The sequence below is a fragment of the Rhinoderma darwinii genome, chromosome 2, assembly GCF_050947455.1.
Source record: "Rhinoderma darwinii isolate aRhiDar2 chromosome 2, aRhiDar2.hap1, whole genome shotgun sequence".
Classification (NCBI taxonomy): domain Eukaryota; kingdom Metazoa; phylum Chordata; class Amphibia; order Anura; family Rhinodermatidae; genus Rhinoderma; species Rhinoderma darwinii.
The window spans coordinates 291788583-291811673 of NC_134688.1; the positions used below are offsets into that span (position 1 = coordinate 291788583).

General features: G+C 43.1%; 2 protein-coding genes across 2 annotated transcripts in view; one reads left to right on the top strand and one right to left on the bottom strand.

The window, feature by feature from the left end:
* Positions 1 to 1090, top strand: part of UBXN11 (UBX domain protein 11) — a 73815-nt gene extending 72725 nt beyond the window's left edge. Inside the window, exon 14 of the mRNA XM_075853458.1 lies at positions 866 to 1090. Within this exon, the coding sequence (XP_075709573.1) occupies positions 866 to 1019 (154 nt within the window). The 3' untranslated portion in view covers positions 1020 to 1090. The remainder of the gene's footprint in view (positions 1 to 865) is intronic.
* Positions 1091 to 10441: 9351 nt separating this feature from the next.
* SH3BGRL3 (SH3 domain binding glutamate rich protein like 3) lies at positions 10442 to 21510 on the bottom strand. The gene is made up of 3 exons (XM_075850577.1): positions 21401 to 21510; positions 15915 to 16082; positions 10442 to 10919 (listed from the first exon to the last, which is right to left on the bottom strand). Exons 1-3 carry the CDS (start codon positions 21443 to 21445, stop codon positions 10851 to 10853), a joined length of 282 nt encoding a protein of 93 aa, XP_075706692.1. The 5' UTR covers positions 21446 to 21510; the 3' UTR covers positions 10442 to 10850.
* Between the last annotated feature and the right edge of the window lie 1581 nt (positions 21511 to 23091).

Genomic DNA, 23091 nt, shown 5'->3' on the forward strand with positions numbered 1-23091 from the left:
ATGTGATCTTCTGATCGCTATGATAAATCTTTGGTATTCTCAGTATACCAAAGCATTATTGCCTGTCCGTGTAAAACTAACAGGAAACCTAAGGGTATGTTCACATGCTGAGCCAAAAACGTCTGAAAATACGGAGCTGTTTTCAAGGGAAAACAGCACCTGATTTTCAGACGTTTTTTGAGCAACTCAAGTTTTTCGCGCCGTTTTTGAAGCTGTTTTCAATAGAGTCTATGAGAAAACGGCTCCAAAAACGTCCCAAGAGGTGTCCTGCACTTCTTTTGACGAGGCTGTAATTTTACGCGTCGTCTTTTGACAGCTGTCAAACGACGACGCGTAAATTACAGGTCGTCGGCACAGTACGTCGGCAAACCCATTCAAATGAATGGGCAGATGTTTGCCGACGTATTGGAGCCGTATTTTCAGGCGTAAATCGAGGCATAATACGCCTCGTTTACGCCTGAAAATAGGTCGTATGAACCCAGCCTTATAGGCATAAAGCCTCGGCAGGACTTGGTCATTTGTTAAGCCCCACGTTGCCATGGTAACCCATCGTCACGTTGTGTGATACTGTTGGGGTGACAGAGGGAGCTCCCTCCATCTGTCGCCACTTAGATGCCGCAGTCGCCATTGATCGCGGTACCTAAGGGGTTTAATAGGAGCCGATTCTGGCTGTGGGTGTCGGCTGTGAATTACAGCTTGCACCCGCTGTGTATGGCACATCTCTCATGCCCATGCCATCCACTGGGCACACCGTTACGTCCTATTGCAGTCAAAAGACTTAATAATGGTTCATTTGCGTGAATGGGTTAAATATTCAGCATTTGCTCTTTGCTGCCATATTTATTCTCTTCATTTTTACCAACAGAGCCTCTGATGTCTCATCCTGTGATATAATCCGTGGATTTCCTCACCACGTTTATGATGACAATACTTGTACCCTTCAAGAAGCCGGCCTTGTACCTAATGCATTGCTCTTACTTAGAAGGAAGAAGCCAAAAGATCCGGAGAAGCAGGAGTAACTTCAGACGACCAAGCAACTGTACCGTGATTTTTAACCATTTATGGAACGTAAAACTGATGTAAACTTAAATCATGACTAGTGTATTATATTTTAACTGTAGTAGTTTATGCAGAATTTTTTTTCTTTGTAATTAATTTGTACTACAAATCTGACACCCGCAATATGTTCAAGTAATTCAAAAGTTCCTCACAAGGAGACAAGCGCCGATGGGCATATTTATCATTGCAAAGATATCAGATTTATGACATAATGCCACTGAAAAAAATGGCGTTCTGGCCGAATAAAATTTATTTAGAGATGCAACAGATTCTCCGCAGAGTGGAGACACATACAATATGGATGACAATCAATGTAGTCAAAGAAATATAGTAAACTACCTTGGTCTCACAAACTGTAAGTACTGGACGATCCAAGAACTCTAGTCAAATGTGATTTTTATATGTTCGTCTAAGTTTCTTCTAAGTCTGTGTTAGGGTATGTTCACACGCAGTGTTTTCAGGCGTATTTTAGGGCATTTATGCCTCGAAAAACCCCTGAAAAAACAGAAGCTGAAAACCTACAAACATCTGCCCATTGAAATCAATGGGAAAAATAGCATTTAGTTCATATGGGGCGTCTTTTTACCCCGCTGTTTTAAAAAACAGTAAAACGAGGCTCCGTAAAAAGAAGTAGCATGTCACTTCTTGAGGTGTTTTTTTGGAGCTGATTTTCCATTGACACTATGAAAAACGCCTCAAAAGAAGCTCCAAATTAAAAGAAGCTTCATTACCAGCTTCAAAAACGCCTGAAAATCAGAGGCTGTTTTCTCTGAAAACAGCTCTGTATTTTCAGACGTTTTTTTGCCAAGCGTGGGAACATACCCTAAAAGTATGTTCACACGCAAAGTCAAAAACGTCTTTTACAGTCGCTTTTGGAGCGGTTTTCAATAGAGTCTATGAAAAACGGCTCCAAAAACGTCCCAAGAAGTGACCTGCACTTCTTTTTCGCTGTGTTTTTTTTTACACGTCTTTTTCAATACGGCCGTGTAAAAAAGAAGACGGAACAGAACGCTGTTTTTCCCATTGCAATCAATGTGCAGATGTTTGGAGGCGTTCTGTTTCCGATTTTTCGGCCTTTTACGGCCCGAAAAACGGCCAAAAATGAGCTGTGTGAACATACCCTAATAGTTCACTTGTCGGACCATCTGATCAATAATAGTTGTCTTGATGAGAGAACCCTTAATTTCAATAAAGGACTGATACTATGAAAAAACATCTATAGAATATGGTAAAACATGATTTTTATGTAATTTGTTTTTAAAGGGGTTGTTCACTACCGGACAACTGGTGACCTATCCACTAGGTCCTCACTTATCAGTATATAAATCGGTGCGGGTCCGACACCCGGACCCTGCACCGATTGGCTGCTCTGGCTGCCTCCAGGCACCGGTCGTCCATGTCAGAAGCAGATGGCGCATGCCACGGAATAGCGACCATGCTGCTGTACTGCAGCTCTGCTTCTATTCAAGTGAATAGGAGTGGACCTGCAGTTCTGCCGCTATGCAACGCATGGAGCCAATTGCTTCCGGCTCCGTACATTGCATACTGTGCGATGACATTCGGTGCCCGCAGGCAGCCGGAGCAACTGATTGGTGCGTGATCTGGTTGTCGGACCCGCACTGATGATATACTGACGACCTAATCAATGAATAGGTCATCAGTTGTCTGGTAGTCGACAATCCCCTTTAATACTGAATCCTGAGGCACATTTCTATAAGAAATCTACATGGGTAAATACAGTTTAAGAAAAAAAATCCTTGCTTACTGTGAATCGTCGACACAGAAGTAGCAGCGATTCACAGTATTGCAGCCTTCTTATCTCATTGAAGTAAATGGGAGGAGGCTGTAATACTGTGAATCACCACTACATCTGTGTCGACTATTCAGTGAGCAACTAGAAATGAAGGGAAAGCAGCACTCACGAGCGCTGCACCCCCTTCAAAACAGGTGATCGACGGGGATCCCGGGAATTGGACCCCGACCCATCAACTATTGATGGCCTATCCTGAGGATTTTTAGGGACTGGAAAACCCCTTTATGTGAATGGGCTTTTTATTGAGACTCCTCTATGAATATTAAAGGTAGGCAGAGCATGCATGTTTAGTTCATCGGGGAAAGGGGGAGTAAGCCACTGCCACAGACCTCTACCATCAAGAAATCTCCATTCGCATGAGATTGTTGGGCAATCCTGCTAAAACCAGAGGGTTCTGTCGACATACACTACCGTTCAAAAGTTTAGGATCACTTAGAAGTTTCCTTATTTTTGCAAGAAAAGCACCGTTTTTTTTCAATGAAGATAACATTAAATTAATCAGAAATACACTCTATACATTGTTAATGTGGTAAATGACTATTCTAGCTGCAAACGTCTGGTTTTTAATGCAATATCTACATAGGTGTATAGAGGCCCATTTCCAGCAACCATAACTCCAGTGTTCTAATGGTACATTGTGTTTGCTAACTGTGTTAGAAGGCTAATGGATGATTAGAAAACACTTGAAAACCCTTGTGCAATTATGTTAGCACCGCTGTAAACAGTTTTACTGTTTAGAGGAGCTATAAAACTGACCTTCCTTTGAGCTAGTTGAGAATCTGAAGCATTACATTTGTGGGTTCGATTAAACTCTCAAAATGGCTAGAAAAAGAGAGCTTTAATGTGAAACTGGACAGTCTATTCTTGTTCTTAGAAATGAAGGCTATTCCATGCGAGAAATTGCCAAGAAACTGAAGATTTCCTACAACGGTGTGTACTACTCCCTTCAGAGGACAGCACACACATGCTCTAACCAGAGTAGAAAGAGAAGTGGGAGGCCCCGCTGCACAACTGAGCAAAAAGACAAGTACATTAGAGTCTCTAGTTTGAGAAATAGACGCCTCACAGGTCCTCAACTGCCAGCTTCATTAAATAGTACCCGCAAAACGCCAGTGTCAACGTCTACAGTGGAGAGGCGACTCCGGGATGCTGGCCTTCAGGGCAGAGTGGCAAAGAAAAAGCCATATCTGAGACTGGCTAATAAAAGGAAAAGATTAATATGGGCAAAAGCACACACACATTGGACAGAGGAAGATTGGAAAAAAGTGTTATGGACAGACGAATCGAAGTTTGAGGTGTTTGGATCACACAGAAGAACATTTGTGAGATGCAGAACAACTGAAAAGATGCTGGAAGAGTGCCTGACGCCATCTGTCAAGCATGGTGGAGGTAATGTGATGGTCTGGGGTTGCTTTGGTGCTGGTAAAGTGGGAGATTTGTACAAGGTAAAAGGGATTTTGAATAAGGAAGGCCATACCCTGTGGACAGCACTTGATTGGAGCCAATTTCATCCTACAACAGGACAATGACCTAAAGCACACCTCCAAATTATGCAAGAACTATTAAGGGAAGAAGCAGGCAGCTGGTATTCTATCTGTAATGGAGTGGCCAGCGCAGTCACCAGATCTCAACAGCATAGAGCTGTTGTGGGAGCAGCTTGACCATATGGTACCCAAGAAGTGCCCATCAAGCCAATCCAACTTGTGGGAGGGGCTTCTGGAAGCATGGGGTGAAATTTCTCCTGATTACCTCAGCAAATTAACAGCTAGAATGCCAAAGGTCTGCAATGCTGTAATTGCGGCAAATGGAGCATTCTTTGACGTAGCAAAGTTTGAAGGAGAAAGTTATTTCAAATAAAAATCATTATTTCTAACCTTGTCAATGTCTTGACTATATTTTCTAGTGATTTTGCAACTCATTTGATAAATATAAGTGTGAGTTTTCATGGAAAACACAAAATTGTCTGGGTGACCCCAAACTTTTGAACGGTAGTGTATATATTAAGTAGTTGGCCAACTTATGGGTTTTACTGCAGCTGCTCTGAAATTACAACATTCTATACAAGTTTCAGGGTCTTGGCTAACTAATGTATTTCAGTCACTCTTGCTCTAGTTATTCCTGAAAAGATGGTTCAGAACCTCAGATTATCCGAAATATTGACTAAAGTACTGCCGTGTGAAAGAGGCCTTAAAAGGGGTGGGCCAAGATAGAAATGTATCACCTATACACAGGGTAGGTAATAAACATTTGATCACTGGGGGCCTCCTGATAACAATAACAGGGGTCCTGAGTAACCTGTTCCTCATCACTGCATCCCCCCTGTAGTGAGAAGCTTGAATCGAGCATGCGCCCTGCCACTCTTTTCAATGTCCATGGGGCTGACGGAAACAGCCGAGCGCTATAGTCAGCTGTCTCCGTCTGTCCCATAGACCGCCACTTCATTCAAAGTGTTCCTCACTGCGGTCATGCAGTGAAGAACAGAGGCTCGAGATCCCCTCTCTAGTGATTGATGGGGCCCAAAGCAATCGGACATGTTGCACTTAGGCCGGATTCACACGAGCGTGTGCATTTTGCGCGTGCAAAAGGTCCATAAAAGCTCCGGGAGTCAGTGATTTTCGTGCAGCCGCCATCATTATTACACTGTTTTTAGGTTTGTAAACAGAAAAGCACGTGGTGCTTATCTGTTTTCTGTCATAGTTTTGACTACCGTAGCGCACATCACACGGAAGTGCGTCCGTGTGCTGTGCGCGGTTTTCACGCACCCATTGACTTCAATGGGTGCGCGATGCGCGAAAAACGGGCAAATATAGGAGTTCCATACGATTTGTGAAAATCACTGACAGTCTGAACGGCCCCATTGACTAACATAGGTCCGTGCGACGCGTGTGAAAATTTTCTCACGCGTGTTGCACGGACGTATTATACGTTTGTCTGAATAAGCCCTTACCCTGTGTATAGGTGATCAATTTCTATCTTCACATAATCCCTTTAACCCCTTCCCGCAATTTCACGTACAGTTACGTCATGGGAGATGGCCCTTTCCCGCATCTCCACGTAACTGTACGTGAAGGAGATGAAGCTGGCTCAGGAGCTGAGCCAGCGACATCACCGCAGGGTGACAGCTGTATGTTACAGCTGGCACCCTGAGGTATCGGCCAGGACCGGAGCTAGCCTCCGATCCGACCGATTAACCCCTCACATGCTGCGTTCAATAGAGATCGCAGCATGTGAGGAGTTTATAGCCACCGGCGCCCCAGCAACGTGATCGCTGGGTTGCCGGTGGCTGCAAAGGCGATCGGTGGGCTAATACTTACCTCCCGGTCCGGCAGTAACGGAATCCTCCTATGCCCCGTCGTCGCCGGGGCCCAGGAGGCTTCCGGTACCATCGGCAAGATGGCGCCGGCTCAGAAGCTGAGCCGGCGTCATCAGCAGTGGGTGTCCGCTGTATGTTACAGCGGACACCCCGATCTATCGGCAGGAACCGGAGCTAGCTCCGATTCCTGCCATTAACCCCTTCAATGCAGCGATTCAATGCAATCGCTGCATCAAAGTGGTTTGTATGCAATCGGCAGCCTTGCCATGCGATGGCAAGGCTGGTGACTGCTACTATGGCAACAGGATGCCTAACAATGCTTCCTATCTGCCATTACGTTAGCCGATTAGGCCCCGCCCGGAGGCGGAGCCTGATCGGCTTGCTGTCAGTGAACAACTGACAGTTCTAATACATTGCACTACATAGGTAGTGCAATGTATTAGAACATCAAAAAAACAGTTGGACCTTCAAGTCACATAGTGGGACTAAAGAAAAGTGTGTAAAAAAAGTAAAAATAAAAGTTGTCAAAAATACAATAAAAGTTTCAAATAATAACACAAAACACAATCGCCCTTTTTCCCTTATCAAGTCATTTATTATTGAAAAAAATAATAAAGCCATAAATATTTGGTATCGATGCGACCGTAACGACCTTAACTCTAAAAATATTATGTTATTTATTCCGCACAGTGAACGCCGTAAAAAAAAATAACTAAAAAACTGACATAATTGCTATTTTTTGGTCACTTTGTCTTCCAAAAATTGAAATAAAAAGTGATCAAAAAGTCGCATGTACCTAAAAATGGTACCTATAAAAACTATAACTCGTCTCGCTAAAAACAAGCCATCATACAGCTCCGTCAACGAAAAATGTAAAACCGTTATGGCTCTCACAACTTGGCGACAGAAAAAATCCATTCTCTTTACAAAAGTTATTTTATTGTGCAAAAAGTTGTAAAACATAAAAAGTGCTATAAATTAGGTATCACCAGAATCGGACTGACCCGCAGAATAAAGATAACATGTAATTTATAACGCATGGTGAACGCTGTATAAAAATAACTAAAAAAATATGCCAAAATTGCTGTTTTTTTGGTCACCTTGCCTCCCAAAAAAAAAAGGATAACAAGTGATTAAAAAGTCGCATGTACCCCAAAATGGTACCAATAAAAACTACAGATCGTCCCACAACAAACCAGCCCTCATACCACTACGTCTATGAAAAAATAAAATTAGTCAAGGCAACAAAGAGCCAGGAAATAAAAATATGCAGTTGTGCCGGCCCGAGGGGAACGTTTCTTCTGTTTCAAGTGGCGAATTATCAAGGCCCCTAAAATTAGGGAACCAGGAAGGGGAGGGCCCAAACATATCTGCTGGAAGTGAGGGCGCCCGTATTATACCAGGACAACACTTTCCCAGCAAAATTCCCCAAACTTCAAAGGTGCGGAGTGTGGACCAAAAGGGGAATAAGTAAAGACCATTTATTAGTGCGACACCGGCCTGTGCAGAAAGGATTGTGTCACAGCATAACACACATCTATGGATCATTTTATTGTTTTTTTTTACCCCACTATACCACCTGACTATGCCCCTTATATACTCCGTCCGCCTTACATGTGCCCCCACATTATAAACGGAAACACCAGTAAGACTCCAAACAAAACTACTACAAGCAAAATCCACGCTCCAAAAGCCAAATGGCGATACCTCCCTTCTGAACCCTACAGTGTGCCCAAACAGCAGTTTACTTCCACATATATTGCATCGGCATACCCGGAAGAACCCTTTTAACAATTTTTGGGGTGTGTGTCTCCAGTGGCACAAGCTGGGCGCCACATATTGGCATATCTATTGAAAAACCATTTTCACTCTGCAACATCACGTGCACACCAATTTCTGCCAATCACCTGTGGGGTTAATATGCTCACTACACCCCTAGGTGTATTGAGGGGTGTAATTTCCAAAATGGGGTCACTTCTGGGGGGGATCCACTGTTTTGGTCCCACAGGGACTTTGCAAATGCGACATAGCGACCAGAAACCAATCCAGCAAAATCTGTACACCAAAAGCCAAATGGCGCTCCTTCCCTTCTGAGCCCTACTCTGTGCCTAAACAGCAGTTTATGACCACATATGTGGTATTTCCGTACACAGGAGAAGTTGCTTTACAAGTGTTGGGGTGCTTTTTTTCATTTATTTGTTGAGAAAATGAAACAATTTTCAGCTAAAACTACGTCTTATTGAAGAAAAAGGATTTTTTTTATTTTCACTGCCCAATTCTAATAAAATCTATGAAACACCTGTGGGGTAAAAATGCTCACTACACCCCTAGATGAATTCCTCAAGGGGTGTAGTTACGTGAATCGAGTCACTTTTGGGGAGTTTCCACTGTACTGGTACCTTAGGAGCTTTGCAAAAGTGACATGATGTCAAGAAACCAATCCAGCAAAATCTGTGCTCCAAAAGCCAAACGGGACTCCTTCTCTTCTGATCCTTGCCGTATGCCCAAACAGCAGTTTATGACCACAAATGGGGTATTGCCGTACTCCAGAGAAGTTGCTTTACAAATGTTGGGGTTCTTTTATTCCTTTATTTGTTGAGAAAATGAAAAATGTTGAGCTAAAGCTACGTCTTATTGGAAAAAAAGGAATTTTTTTATCTTCACTGCCCAATTCTAATAAAATCTATGAAACCCCTGTGGGTTCAAAATGCTCACTACACCCCTAGATGGATTCTTCAAGGGGTGTAGTTTCCTAAATGGAATAACTTTTTTGGTGTTTTCACTGTTTTGGTCCCTTAGGGGCTTTGCAAATGCGACATGGCCTCCCCAAACCATTCCTGCTAAATTTGAGCTCCAAAAGCCAAGTGGCGCTCTTTCCCTTCTAAGCTCCGCCGTGTGTCCAAACAGCTGTTTATGACCACATGCGGGGTATTGTTTTACTCGGGAGAAATTGCTTTACAAAAGTAGTGGTGCATTTTCTCCTTTTAGTCCTTTGTGGAAATTAGAAAAAATTAGCTAAACCTACATTTTCTTTGAAAGAATGTAGATTTTAATTTTCACGGCCTACTTCCAATAATTTCTGCAAAAAACCTGCAGGGTCAAAATGCTCACTATACCCCTAGATAATTTCCTCAAGGGGTATAGTTTCCAAAATGGGGTCACTTTTGGGGGATTTCCACTGTTTTGGTGCCGCAAGAGCCTTTCAAACCCGACATGGAGCCTAAAATATTTTCTAATAAAAAGGAGGACCCAAAATCCTCTAGGTGTTCCTTTGTTTCTGAGGCCGGTGCTTCAGTCCATTATCACACTAGGGCCACATGTGGGGTATTTCTAAAAACTGCAGAATCTGAGCAATAGATATTGAGTTGCGTTTCTCTGGTAAAACTTTCTGTGTTACAAAAAAAATAGATGAAAAATGAATTTCTGTAAAAAAATTTGAACATTTCACATCTACTTTGCCAAAATTCCTGTGAAACATCTAAAGGGTTAAGAAACTTTCTAAATGCTGTTTTGAATACTTTGAGGGGTGAAGTTTTTAAAATGGGGTGAGTTATCGAGGGTTTCTAATATATAAGGCCCTAAAATCCACTTCACAACTGAACTGGCCCCTGTAAAAATAGCCTTTTGAAATTTTCTTGAAAATGTGAGAAATTGCTGCTAAAGTTCTAAGCCTTGTGATGTCATAGAAAAATAAAAGGATAAAAGGATGTTCAAAAAACGATGCCAATCTAAAGTAGACATATGGGTGATGTTAATTAGCAACAATTTTGTGTGGTATTACTATCTGTCTTACAAGCAGATACATTTAAATTTAGAAAAATGCTAATTTTTGCAATTTTTCGCTACATTTTGGTGTTTTTCACAATTAAATACTTAATGTATCGAGCAAATTTTGCCAGTAACATAAAGTTCAATGTGTCACGAGAAAACAATCTCAGAATCGCTTGGATAGGTAAAAGCATTGCGATGTTATTACCACATAAAGTGAAACATGTGAGATTTTAAAAAATTGTCCTGAAGGCAAAAACAGGCTGTGTCTTGAAGGGGTTAAGACCTCTTCGACTTTCGTCCTTGATGAAATATGACATGTATTATCACTTCTAGTATAAAAGGTTCTTTTAACATTGCTTGGTCAAACAAGCATCTGAATGCCAAGGTTCAACGTTTCCTGGTTGTTTGCATTTCATACAGAAGGTAACTAAACATAATAAACTACCCCTTATCACATTAAATAAATACACAGCATGAGAAGGGAGTTATTGTGAAACACATTTATTGATCAGCTGGAAGACTCACTTGGCAGAAAACACACAATAAAATTCACAGTCATGTTAGGAATGGGAGGCCACCAAGCTGCCGAGAGGGCGGGGGCTTCTGTAACACCACAAGGCAAAAAAAATGGAGTCTTAATGTCTATTTTACAGGCGTACTTTGGAATGAATGGTAGCAAATGCCTCAGGAATGTATTTTTTTTTTGTAAAACTGGAATGACCAAAAGTTTAAAAGTAAAAAAAATACTAATAATTACAAAAATAAGAAATTGCAATACTACTAAGTTTCAGTAACAAAAAATGGAATAAAAATGACGTAGCAAATAATAGAAGGCGGTTAAAAGATGGGCAGAAAAGATGCAGAATTGATTCCATTGTGACTGCAGCATAAAATCTATTTCTTGACCTCTAGGAACTGATCCAGGTTGCCATCTTCCACCGCATCCATAAGTTGCTCAAAGCTCTGAGGAATAAAAAAGGGGGATGAATGTGGGAGAGAAACAATACTCACTGTACAACTGTTATACCATGCTATATTATATGTAACTAGCAGCATCCTGTCTGTAAAGGGAGCAGGTATGGGCACTGCTGTGTTTGGCACTATGAATGGCAGTGTGGCAATATTGTTCGGCATGGCTACGTCTCTATAAACTAACGATTATTTAGCACACGTCAGGGACATTCAAGCTGAAACGCAGTATTGTCCTATATGACCTGCATATTCATAACTCAGTATGAGGCCTAATGCAGAAGACAGAGCCATGTGCAGGAGGCTGTACATAGTCCTAGGAGCTCTGTAGGATGCCATATTATGGGGTCAATCTCCCCTAGAAGTATTGCTCTGTAATACAGCGTCTAATCGAGGATGCAACATTTTTTTTTCTGTCAGATTCATTCGGATTCCAACAGAAAAAGTCTGTAGCGTACGGAACTAAAGTAGGGCCACTAAGACGTCTTTGGGTGCTATATTACATACGCCATACTGATTTCTATGGTTAGTATGTGGTCCCTTCAAAGTGAAGATCTTAATACCTATGAGGCACAGCACGCAGAATAGATATGAGACAACAGATCAGATATTCTACCTGGCATTCACCGTATGAGGAAGCATTCGTCTAAAACAGAGATAAAATATTTGTGTGTTGTTGAAACAGGTTGTAACCTGCCCTATTATGTGTGTGATCTGATTTATGGCATTAAGAAACCTCTGCTATAGACTGTGTGTGCAATATGTAATAGCCATCATTCCCCACCCCCTCTGAGGAAGCGGTCACGTGAAACACGTGTTGGGGCTCCCGATCAGGTGACTAATCCATTTTTGACACTTTTTTTGTTTATTAATGGCATGTTTTTGGGTTGATATAGGATTACTGTTTGGATAGGGTCATATCTTGATGAGACGGACCCAGCCCTAAATAAAATGGCGTATCTGTTAATCAGAATTGTTGTAGTATTGAGAAACAACAAAGCATGTCAATATGCTTCTGAAAAGATCACACATCATAGATAGTGCCACAAAGCTACAGGACTTATTATCAGACAGAACTATCCCTTAGGGTAAAGCACAAGGACTCATTCCAGCATTTAACCCCAATAAACAGTCAAACTGGGACACTTTATTTAAGTCTTCATGTAGTGCTTTTATCTTGCTAGGAAAAGTGCAATGGTGTAGGTGTGTGGTAGAAACTCTTCCTCGTGTGCAGTATGGGAATGATCCCTCCCTAAAAATCTGGCACAATTTATTGTGTGTGCAGTAATGGAGAGATCATTCTTATTCAGTTTAGAATACACGGAGGCTAAGTTAACCCTTTCACGACGAAGGGTCATTGATGCCCCTGTGTCCAGGTCAAAAGTTCAAATACGGATATGCACTGACGTCAGGGGCCTCCTCTAGGAGTGGAATCCCCGGCCAGAGTGTTGCCGATGCTCTGGCCGCAAATTCCGCTCCTAGAGGGAGCACCTGATGTCACTGTCCATATATGGACAGAGATGTCGGGAGCTCCCTCTAGGAGCTGAATCCCTGGCCAGAGCGCTGACCGGGGATTCCGCTCCTAGAAGGAGATTAGGTGTCGCGATCTACAGGCGGGTTTGCTCTATTTACAGGGGCGTTGTGTGTGGTGCTATCTACAGGTGGGTTGTGTGTGGCATACACTTAAGCAGCACTGCACACATTAAATCCCGTTCCAGGCTGCCAACGTTTATATACGTGACAACTGCACGGGGCATCGGCGGTTGGAGCATATATAGCCGTATGGCTATCTTGAAGGGGTTAAAGAGGCTCTGTCACCAGATTATAAGTGCTCTATCTCCTACATAATCTGATTGCCGCTGTAATGTAGATAACAGCAGTGGTTTTTATTTTGAAAAACGATCATTTTTGAGCAAGTGATGAGCTAGTTTAGATTTATGCTAATGAGTTTCTGAATAGACAACTGGGCGTGTTTTTACCTTTTACCAACTGGGTGTTGTACAGAGGAGTGTATGAGGCTGACCAATCAGTGACTAATCAGTGTCCTACACTTCTCATTGTTCCAGCCCAGCATGATCCACAGCACAGTGTGATTGTGCAGTGAAAGAAGCTGGGCTGGAACAATGAGAAGTGTATGACGCTGATTGGTCACTGATTGGTCAGCGTCATACACTCCTCTGTACAACACCCAGTTGGTAAAAAGTAAAAACACGCCCAGTTGTCTATTAAGAAACTCATTAGTATAAATCTAAACTAGCTCATAACTTGCTAAAAAATGATCGTTTTTCAAAATAAAAACCACTGCTGTTATCTACATTACAGCACCACCTGACCTAGAAGTCTATGGGGCCGGGTAATACACGGCCATCACTTGAATATGCTCCAAGTGACGGCCATGTCTTTTCCGTCGCTCGCTCTCTCCTCCTTCTCCCGACAGTGCGAAGTGCATGTGAGAGGGAGGAGGGTATTTTTTTGCTCCCTGTAGGAGCGGAATCCCCAATCCCCGGCAACGCTGCGGCCGGGGATTCCGCTCCAGGAGAAGTCCGTGACTTCACTGTGTCCATATATGGACACAGTGATGTCACAGACTTCTGAAGCGGAATCCCCACCGCTGTGGCTGGGGATTCAGATCCAGGAGAAGTCCCTCACTTCACTGTCCATATATGGACAGTGAAGTGAGGGACTTCTCGTGGAGCCGTCCCCTACAGGAAAGTCGGCGGTGGGGGGGTGCCATCTATGGGGGCTGACTATGTACAGGGGGTCTGTATGGCACTACCTACAAGGGGGTCTATGTGGCACTACCTACAAGGGGGTCTGTGTGGCACTACCTACAAGGATGGCTGTGTGGCACTACCTACAAGGATGGCTGTGTGGCACTACCTACAGGGGGCTGTGGCATTATCTACAGAGGGCAGTGTGTGGCATTATCTACAGAGGGCAGTGTGTGGCAAAAAAATTACAAATGAAATTCATCCAATTTTAAAATGGACAGGGAAAAAACGGGATGCAAAACGGGTCAAAATCGGCCGTTAAAAACGGCAACACGGCCCGGAACGGATGCAAAACGGCCGGGAAAAATGGCCGTTTTTATCGGCCGACACTCGGACCCGGTCATGTGAATAAGGCCTTAGGTCTATCTTCCCACTGCACACGTAACAAGAGGACATAGAAGCGAGTAAGTTCTTCACGTTCAGAAAAGTCAAGACTTTGAAGTCTCTGCCAAAGGAAGTGGTACATGCCAATTCTTCAAATGGGTTTAAAAAAAGGATTGAATGCCTTGATATTCGTGGAAATGTGGTCTGTTTACTTAGGAGAGCGGAAAATTAACCCTAGTCCGCTGTGGGCAACAGATAAAATCTCAGGAAAAGCAAAGAAGTGGATTCATGTTCTGAGCACTACTCAGCTCTTGGTTTCTAGTGTTTCCACAATATAGCTTACACGGTGGTGCTTTCCTTCTATACAAAACGAACTATACGCAGGTTATATTCCTTTTAATCTTTATATAGTTAATATTGAAGTTTTCCTATAACTATTAGAAGTTTCATGCTTGTAACAGGGTGGAAGCTGATCAACCATCTGATTTATTAAGATAACTGATGGCGATCTATCGGTGTGGGAATAATTTATTATTATCGAAGTATGCCCTCCCATAACTCAGGCACTAGACTGACAGCAAAGTGTTGTATAAGACAATTACTTGCCTACAATGCATCAAAAGGTTAATAGGTCTGAATCCCCAGTGTGAGAAAACTCATAGTGACCATTAATAAAGTAAAGGTTGCAATAGGCCATCTGGTACCCCACAGTTATTAGAAATGAGGGGCTGGACAACTTCAATGCAATGCCCAGCACAGTGCCATTCTCGGACATCTGGCTCTGTCTGGTACTACAGTTCAGACGGATTTCACTTAAATTGGGCTAAGCTGCAGTACGGACAGGAACAGTGTAGTGTTGGATACTGCAGTGAATGGAACCCGGGGATGGATCCCCACGGATCAGATCACAAATTAATTCCCTACTGGTGCACTATGTGAACAATGCATAATACTGGCACATCTTCATAGGAGGCTCCGTTAGGGGCCTCTGTCGTAGATCCAGCCGAGAATGCTGGAAACAATAGCACAGGATGCTGTGCTTTTGTTTCCAGTAAAACCACTGACACCCCACGACGGAAACCTGATGGAACTTATTATAGTCAATGGGTTCCGTCGGCCACCAGTGGCGTCCGTGGAGCAACGGAACCGGCGCTTCTGGTTATTCCCTTGTTCTGCTCCTCTGACGGAGCAGAGCAGCAGAATGGCGAGCACAGATGTGATCGAGGCCTTAAACTAATGTATGTTGGCAGAAAATGCACCAAATATATTAAGAGGTGCATAACTCTTACGCAAAAACAAAAAGCGGTGTAAACCTGTTGATATATCCCCCTCACTGTTTACTTCCAGTGGATAATATTCTGGACACACAGGTATACAGTTCATAACATGTACATTATGAGTATCCGAGTTCTGCTTCTAATCCCAGCACCTGTGTGTCCATCACATGACCATGGACAGAATTTTATACACTGGAAGCAAACAGTGAATGTTCCTACTGAATAACAACAAGCAGAGATCTTGAAAACCGGGAGGAATTAATACAGTAAGTATATTGGAAAATTTTATATATTTTTATTATACAAAAGAATTTACATAAATTTGCTGAAACTGGACAACCCCTTTAGGAAACCGCATAAACCTTAGATTTAATCATACGTATGGAATACCGCAGGCCCCATTGTGGCTTATTCTGTATCTCTGCAGTTCTAGAAGACAACTGCTCTTCAGTGTCAAGATTTCTGAACAGGAACAACTTGATAGAAACTGATATATGTGGCCATTATTCACTGCTCATTGACCTGTAAGTAGTTCATAAGGGAAATATTGCGACACTCCAGGTAAGTGGAGCTTCCCTTTAACCGCTTTATGTATAGGAAAAAAAAGTAGTCCTTACCCCAATATACTTATCACCAGAGAACAACTGCGGAGGTCCTGCAGAGGGATTTCCAGCCTTCTCTCTCATTTCTCCCAGAATGCTCTTGTCTAAGGAAATATCCACTATCTCATATTGGACTCCCTGTGTATCCAGAATCCGCAACATTTCATTCTGCTGAGATTTTGTCTGGGAGGTAAGAAGACATTACTCAGAACTAGTAATAATAATCATCATCATCATAATAATACCAGTGAAGAAAAACAGAAAGGAAATGTGTAGGAGGACAATAATTAGAAAACAATAGACCATACAAGAGGCTGACAGAAAAAAAGGAAGCGGTAAAGGAACTTAAAAAGGGAACAAGTCACAGAACACAGAAGGACATGAAACATGAACAGCAGACGACAAATTAAGGCCTTGTTCAAGCTGCTGATAGAAGAACGTGTTACTTGACAGAAGCCCAATGGCGGAATGGAGTTATTCTGTGCACCCGCTATATGTAGGGATGTCACCATACCAGAATTTGGATTTCGATGCAGATACTTTTTGTAGTATTGCGATACTCGATACCAAAATGATACTTTTGCCAACAATAATAATTTAAAAAAAGTTCTTCCGTTTTCTGATGTGAGGCGCGAGGTGTGATGACATTTTGAACCTCCACGTGCCTCACATTGATTAACCCCATCATGTTCCTCAGTCATAATGGACAACATTGGGTTAATGTGTGAGGTACATGATGGGGTTAATTACTACTAATGTGAGGCACATGGAGGTTCAAAATTCATAATACCTCGTGCCTCACATTAATAAGTGAAAGAAAGCAGTTTTTATTTTATAACAGCGTAAACATGAATGACGCTATAAATGTGCTATTACAGTCACGACGATACCAATATATGTGTATATTTTATGTATCGAGACTTATTTTAATTTGTATTGTAATGTGTGTGTTTTTTTTATTTAACATTACTTTATTTTTTTGTAAACTTTTTTATTTTTAAACTTTAATGTACTGGCATATATGTATATGCCAGTACATTAGCCTGTGTACTGATAGTACACAGGTAGTTGTTAGGACATACCTCAGTATGCCCTAACAGGAAATATGATCAGACAGCCCTGGGGTCCTTCAATGGACCCTGGGCTGTCTGCCCATATATGGTATGGCCCTCGATCGCGTCACAGGAATTCCCGATGACACGATCCAAAGGTCATCTCACCTTCTCATTTTCTCATTGAATGCTGCAGTGGCGGTCAGCTTTGATTGCAGCATTCAGGGGAATAGCGACGGAGATGAGATTTCTCTGATCTCCGCCATTAGGCTGGGTTCACACGACCATGTTACGTCCGTAATATATACGGAACGTATTTCGGCCGGAAGACCCGGACCGAACACAGTGCAGGGAGCCGGGCTCCTAGCATCATAGTGATGTACAACGCTAGGAGTCCCTGCCGCTGCGTGGAACTACTGTCCCGTACTGTAATCATGATTACAGTACGGGACAGTTGTCCTGCAGCGAGGCAGGGACTCCTAGCATCGTACATAACTATGATGCTAGGAACCCGGCTCCCTGCACTGTGTTCGGTCCGGGTCTTCCGGCCGAAATACGTTCCGTACATTACGGACGTAACATGGTCGTGTGAACCCAGCCTTAGAGCGGGGCTGTGTAATACAGCCATTGCCCCGCTGCTGACAAGTGCGTGCGCGGTCAGCATGAGGAGATGCGGCCGGCGCTGCACTAATGAGCGGCGGCGCAGGCACTGAAGACAGCACATGGGGGTGTTTTGCAGTGCGCCCACCATGTTCTGTCTTCAGTGCCGCCGCTCATTAGTTCAGCGCTGGTCGCATCACATCATGCTGACCACGCGCGCACTTCTCAGGAGCGGGGCAATGTCTGTATTACACATCCGCAGCCCCGCTATCATACATTCATGTGTTACAATGCCGAAATACATGAAATAAAGGTATCAAACCATTTGAGGGTGCACAGCATCGAAACAGTATTGAAGTTTCGATACATCATGCATCCCTAGTTATATGTACTCAGCACTCTATAGAGGATAGTGAAATAATATCATAAACACTAGAAGAGATGAGACAATGAAGTCTGAAATAGAACAGATTTTGAAGGAATCTGTTGATAATCAATTATGAATAAGGGCCTGTTCACATCTGCATTGCAAGCTCCGTAAGGGGTCTTTGTCGCAGATCCAGCCGAAAATATTGGAAACACTAAAACCACGGGCACGCCAAGGGAAACCGTTAAAGTCAATGGGTTTCGTCGGGTGCCGGTTGTCTATGTCGTTCAACAGTATCGGCGCTTCCGCCATTTTCGCTGTTCTGCTCCTCTGACGGAGCAGAACAACGGAAAGCCGAAAGCAGCTGTGAACAGGCCTTTAGGCTCTGATCACATTGTTTTTGCCTTCTGTCGGGAGTATTTCCTCCTGTATGGAAGTCTCTGAAATGCCACTGTATAGGCATAGAGTGGCATATGTCACCCATGGGGTCTCATTTTTAAAAAAATAATAATAATTTTTGGACTGGATGCCCCTTAACAGGACAATGCAGCAGACTTTGCTATTCTATACAGTGGGAAAAAATCCTGTGCATATGCAAAATATAGTGCAAAAGCAAAATGTGAACAGAGCCTAAGTGGTGGATGAAGTGTCTGGCAGTCGCTTATCTCCTTCCCTTTAGAGAAATAACATGCGCTTCAGCCAAGAAGGTGTGCTAATGGAGGAGTTGTGCAAAAACATAATTATATATCTTATGACCAGCTCTATTGCAATAAACTTTTAAGTCTAATAGTAACAACTAAATAGGACTAATGCAATACTGCATATTGCATCTTCTATGGAGGGAGGATTTGTGTATATAAGAATGGTGCACCGTTTCCATTTCCCGATACTTTAGTTGCGATGTGGTGCGCACTGTTCTCTTGTAGCACTGGTTTTGGGTTCATCACATGACATTTATTTGCTTTCCCCCTATTTTGTGTGGGTTTTCTCCCATACCCCTAGATTAACCCATTCACGTCGCTGATCTACGTCGGAGAAGGGTCTTTAAGTATGGCGCCCGCTCAGAAGCAGAATGGGGCGCCATAGCCACCGGGTCTCTGCTGTGTTGCACAGCAGGGACCCAGCGGCAATGCGTGGGATAAAAAAAAAATTCTGATCTCAGGCATTTAAAGAGGCTCTGTCACCAGATTTTGCAACCCCTATCTCCTATTGCAGCAGATCGGCGCTGCAATGTAGATAAGAGTAACGTGTTTTTTTTAAAAAAAACAAGCATTTTTGGCCAAGTTATGACCATTTTTATATTTATGCAAATGAGGCTTTCTAAAGTACAACTGGGCGTGTATTGTGTATGTACAACTGGGCGTGTATTGTGTATGTACAACTGGGCGTGTATTATGTGTGTACATCTGGGCGTTTTTACTTCTTTTACTAGCTGGGCGTTGTGAATGGGAGTGTATGATGCTGACGAATCAGCATCATCCACTTCTCTTCATAACGCCCAGCTTCTGGCAGTGCACAGACACACAGCGTGTTCTCGAGAGATCACGCTGTGACGTCACTCACTTCCTGCCCCAGGTCCTGCATCGTGTCGGACGAGCGAGGACACATCGGCACCAGGGGCTACATCGACTTACCTGCAAACGCTGATGCTGCTGCAGAATCAAATTTAGCCTCTGGTGCCGATGTGTCCTCGCTCGTCCGACCCGATGCAGGACCTGGGGCAGGAAGTGACGTCACAGCGTGATCTCTCGAGAACACGCTGTGTCTGCACTGCCAGAAGCTGGGCGTTGTGAAGAGAAGTGGATGATACTTCTATACACAACGCCCAGCTAGTAAAAGAAGTAAACACACCCCGATGTAACACACAATACACGCCCAGTTGTACTTAAACGTTAAACACGCCCAGTTGTACTTTAGAAAGCCTCATTTGCATAAGTCTAAAAATGGTCATAACTTGGCCAAAAATGCTCGTTTTTTTAAAAAAAAAACGTTACTCTTATCTACATTGCAGCGCCGATCTGCTGCAATAGGAGATAGGGGTTGCAAAATCTGGTGACAGAGCCTCTTTAAGCCCTCAGATGACTGTGTCAGATGTGACAACCGGCATATGAGGGATATTTACTGCCCCTTTTGCTTCAGGGCCTGTCACCGGCTCCCGCGCAACGAGATCGTGGGAGCCGATGTACTCCTATAGCAGCTGGGAGCCTTGTGAACGCTCTCACCCCTGCTATAGGAAGATGGCAGGTCTCAATAGCAATGCAATGATTTTGCATTGTGATATTTCAGTCTATGGAATAAGCGATCTAATGATCACAGGCTCAAGCCCCCTAGGGGGGCTAGATAAAAGTAAAAAAAAAAAAAAAGTTTTAAAAATTCAAATCACCCTTTTCCCTAGATCACACATAAAAACAAACAAACACATTAGGTGTCCCCGCGTCCAAAAATGCTCTAACTATATAAATATAAAAATATTCATCCAATACTGTGAACGTCATAGCGGAAAAAAAGGTCAAAATGGACGAATCACAGTTTTTTTTTTTTGACACTTCAACCCCCCCAATTTTTTTTTTATAAAAAGCGATGGAAATGCCCGACAGTCCCCAAAATGGTATTAATAAAAACAACATATTTCCACATACAAAAAGACGCCTTACACAGCTCTGTATGCAGAAATATAAAAACTTTATGGGGTCACAATATGGCGATGCAAACTTTTAATTTTTTTTTAAAAGGAGTAAAACAAAACAAAAACTATATAAATTTGGTATCACCGTGATCGTACTGACCCGCAGAATAAAGATAAAGTGACATTTTCACCATACATTGAACAACGTAGAAAAGAAACCCATAGGAAAATGGCAGAACTGCTGTTTTTTTCCAATTCCACCTCATTCTGAATTTTTTTCCAGCTTCCTAGTACATCGCACATAATATTAAATAGTACAACTTGTCCCGTAAAAATCAAGCCCTCGTATGGCCGTGCCAACGAAAAAAGTTTAAAAATTATGACTTTTTGAAGGTGGGGAGGAAAAAACAAAAAGCATAAAAACGAAAACGAGTCTGGTCCTGAAAGGGTTCATTTCTATCATCTACGTGCGATAGAGAAATTAGATTGTGACCATTGGGGACGGGCTGATATGGGCGGTTACAATCTGTGTACATATGTTGACGCTATAAAAGCAATGAGAAATAAATAAGTAGAAAGATAAAAGTGAAGTGGGTGTAAATTAAATATTTATAAAATATTCTTGGCATAGGAGGAATAACCCTAAATGATTGGCACATCAGTAAAATGACAATTGACAGTAATTAGTAAATCATTTCGGACACATCCCCCGAGACAGGTCTGGACCCGCTGAGACGAGACGACTCATACAATAATGTCCCTATTACAGGGACATACGATCCCCCGCTCTTACAGCCGCCCTGCACCTCACCCTCCTGTGTAACCCCAGTGCCACCCACAACACCACCCTCCTAACCTTACGGCAGCTTGTCACCGTTGTCATATACATCTTTAGAGACATCTTGATCGTTCAGATCCCGTTCTGCAATGTGGACTTCCGACCTCTCCCACCACGTGTCTACGCATAGACCAATCGCGGCCCACCAACAGACACGTGACAAGCAGCTGTGAACTACAAGTCCCAGGGTGCAATGCGATCGTTCCTAGATAGTCCCGCTGTCCCTGGAGAATAAAGCTTTAGGCTGGCAGCAGCGCGTAGCCCCGGCTCTATGTACAAAGAGCCACTAGTTGTAAATGTATCTGACGTAATTGTGATTATATAAATGATCTAAAAAAAACGCAATATAAGTCATCAATTGTTTTCATCCCATGACTATTTGTTCCATCAGTAGTAACTATCTCAGAGGCAAAGCTGACCACAGCCCTAAAGCTTTTGTCCCAGATATAAAGAAGCTTTTTGCTTGTTTTTTTTTAGTTACAAAACACTTGTCATAAAATCAATCAGTCAGAAATTATAATTTTTCTACTATATACCTAACTACCCTAAAATCGTTCAAATCTCTTAAAGGGAACCCGTCACCAGCATTTCACCTATTGAATTCTCCTCACGCCTCACTGGCCGCTGCTATCAAAAGTTCATTGCTGTTATCCCCTCTCCTAAACTCCGATAATAACGGTCTGCAAACATTCTGCGCCTTTTATAGTAATAATCCGGTGTCCCGCAGGCACTAGAACAGGACATCGATGCGGAAGCGCGGAATTTCGTGTGTGCTGGGGGAAGGCGAGGAGCTGTCAATCAAAAGTAAGGAGGCGGAGTAAACTCGGAAAGACTTGAGGAATGAAGATTTGACTCTTTTCTGCTCATTAGCATACGGTGTGGGAACACTAAAAAACGGAATACTGAAGGTACAGAGCCGACTAAGAAGACAATTCTAGGTTATATAGAAATTATTTTAAGCCGCTTTTTAAAATTAGACCACTTTTAAATTATTTAAATGTCAAGTTTTCACAGACCTATACCCCCGAAAAATATATTGCCTTGGATGAGTCCCTGGTCCTTTTCAAAGGTCGGCTACAATTTAGGCAATACTTGCCAAATAAGAGGGCTCGATTCGGTTTAAATTTGTATAAATTATGTGAGAGTGACTCGGGCTACACTCACAAACAGGGCCGGCCTTAGGGGTGTGTGACCTGTGCTATTGCACAGGGCGCGTCACTTCAGCAGATGTAAGGGTGCGCTGCGCTGGCTCCCTTCCCCTTCTTGTGGCACCGGGCTCGGCAACTCAGCAGTGCCTAGGGCTGCGCCAAATGGGTAATAAAAATATTATGTAAAAATTTTTTTTTACAACCCCCCTCCCTTGCTTCACGCCGGGGAAGGGGGTTCACGTATGGGCCACACATCAGAGAGGAGAAATGTTCCTTCCTCTCCTCTGCAGTGTGAAGTGAGCGCTGATTGGTGGAGCAGCAGGGGCCTCTGTCTGCTCCACCAATCAGCACAGTCTGTCCTGCACACAGACCCAGCGCCTCCCGCAGCTCCTCCCACAGCTACTCCCTGCTCTGCTGCTGCCACAGTGAAGACTCCTCCACGGACCTCCGGAGTCTGGTAAGAGCAGCAGCAGTAGTGTAATCTTTGTTAATTTATGTCCTGTGTGAGCGAAGAGGGAGCTATAAATTATATCTATGAGGGGATGGGGGCTTCTGTATAGA

Bases quoted from the DNA above. Each gene is read 5' to 3' on its own strand.
- SH3BGRL3 (XM_075850577.1), bottom strand. From the start codon at position 21,445: ATGTCTCTAAAGATGTATATGACAACGGTGACAAGCTGCCGTAAG. The intron at 16,083-21,400 runs GTTAGGAGGGTG...CTTACCTCCCAG, and splicing joins CGGTGACAAGCTGCCGTAAG to ACAAAATCTCAGCAGAATGA. The intron at 10,920-15,914 runs GTAAGGACTACT...TTTATTCCTCAG, and splicing joins CTGGTGATAAGTATATTGGG to AGCTTTGAGCAACTTATGGA.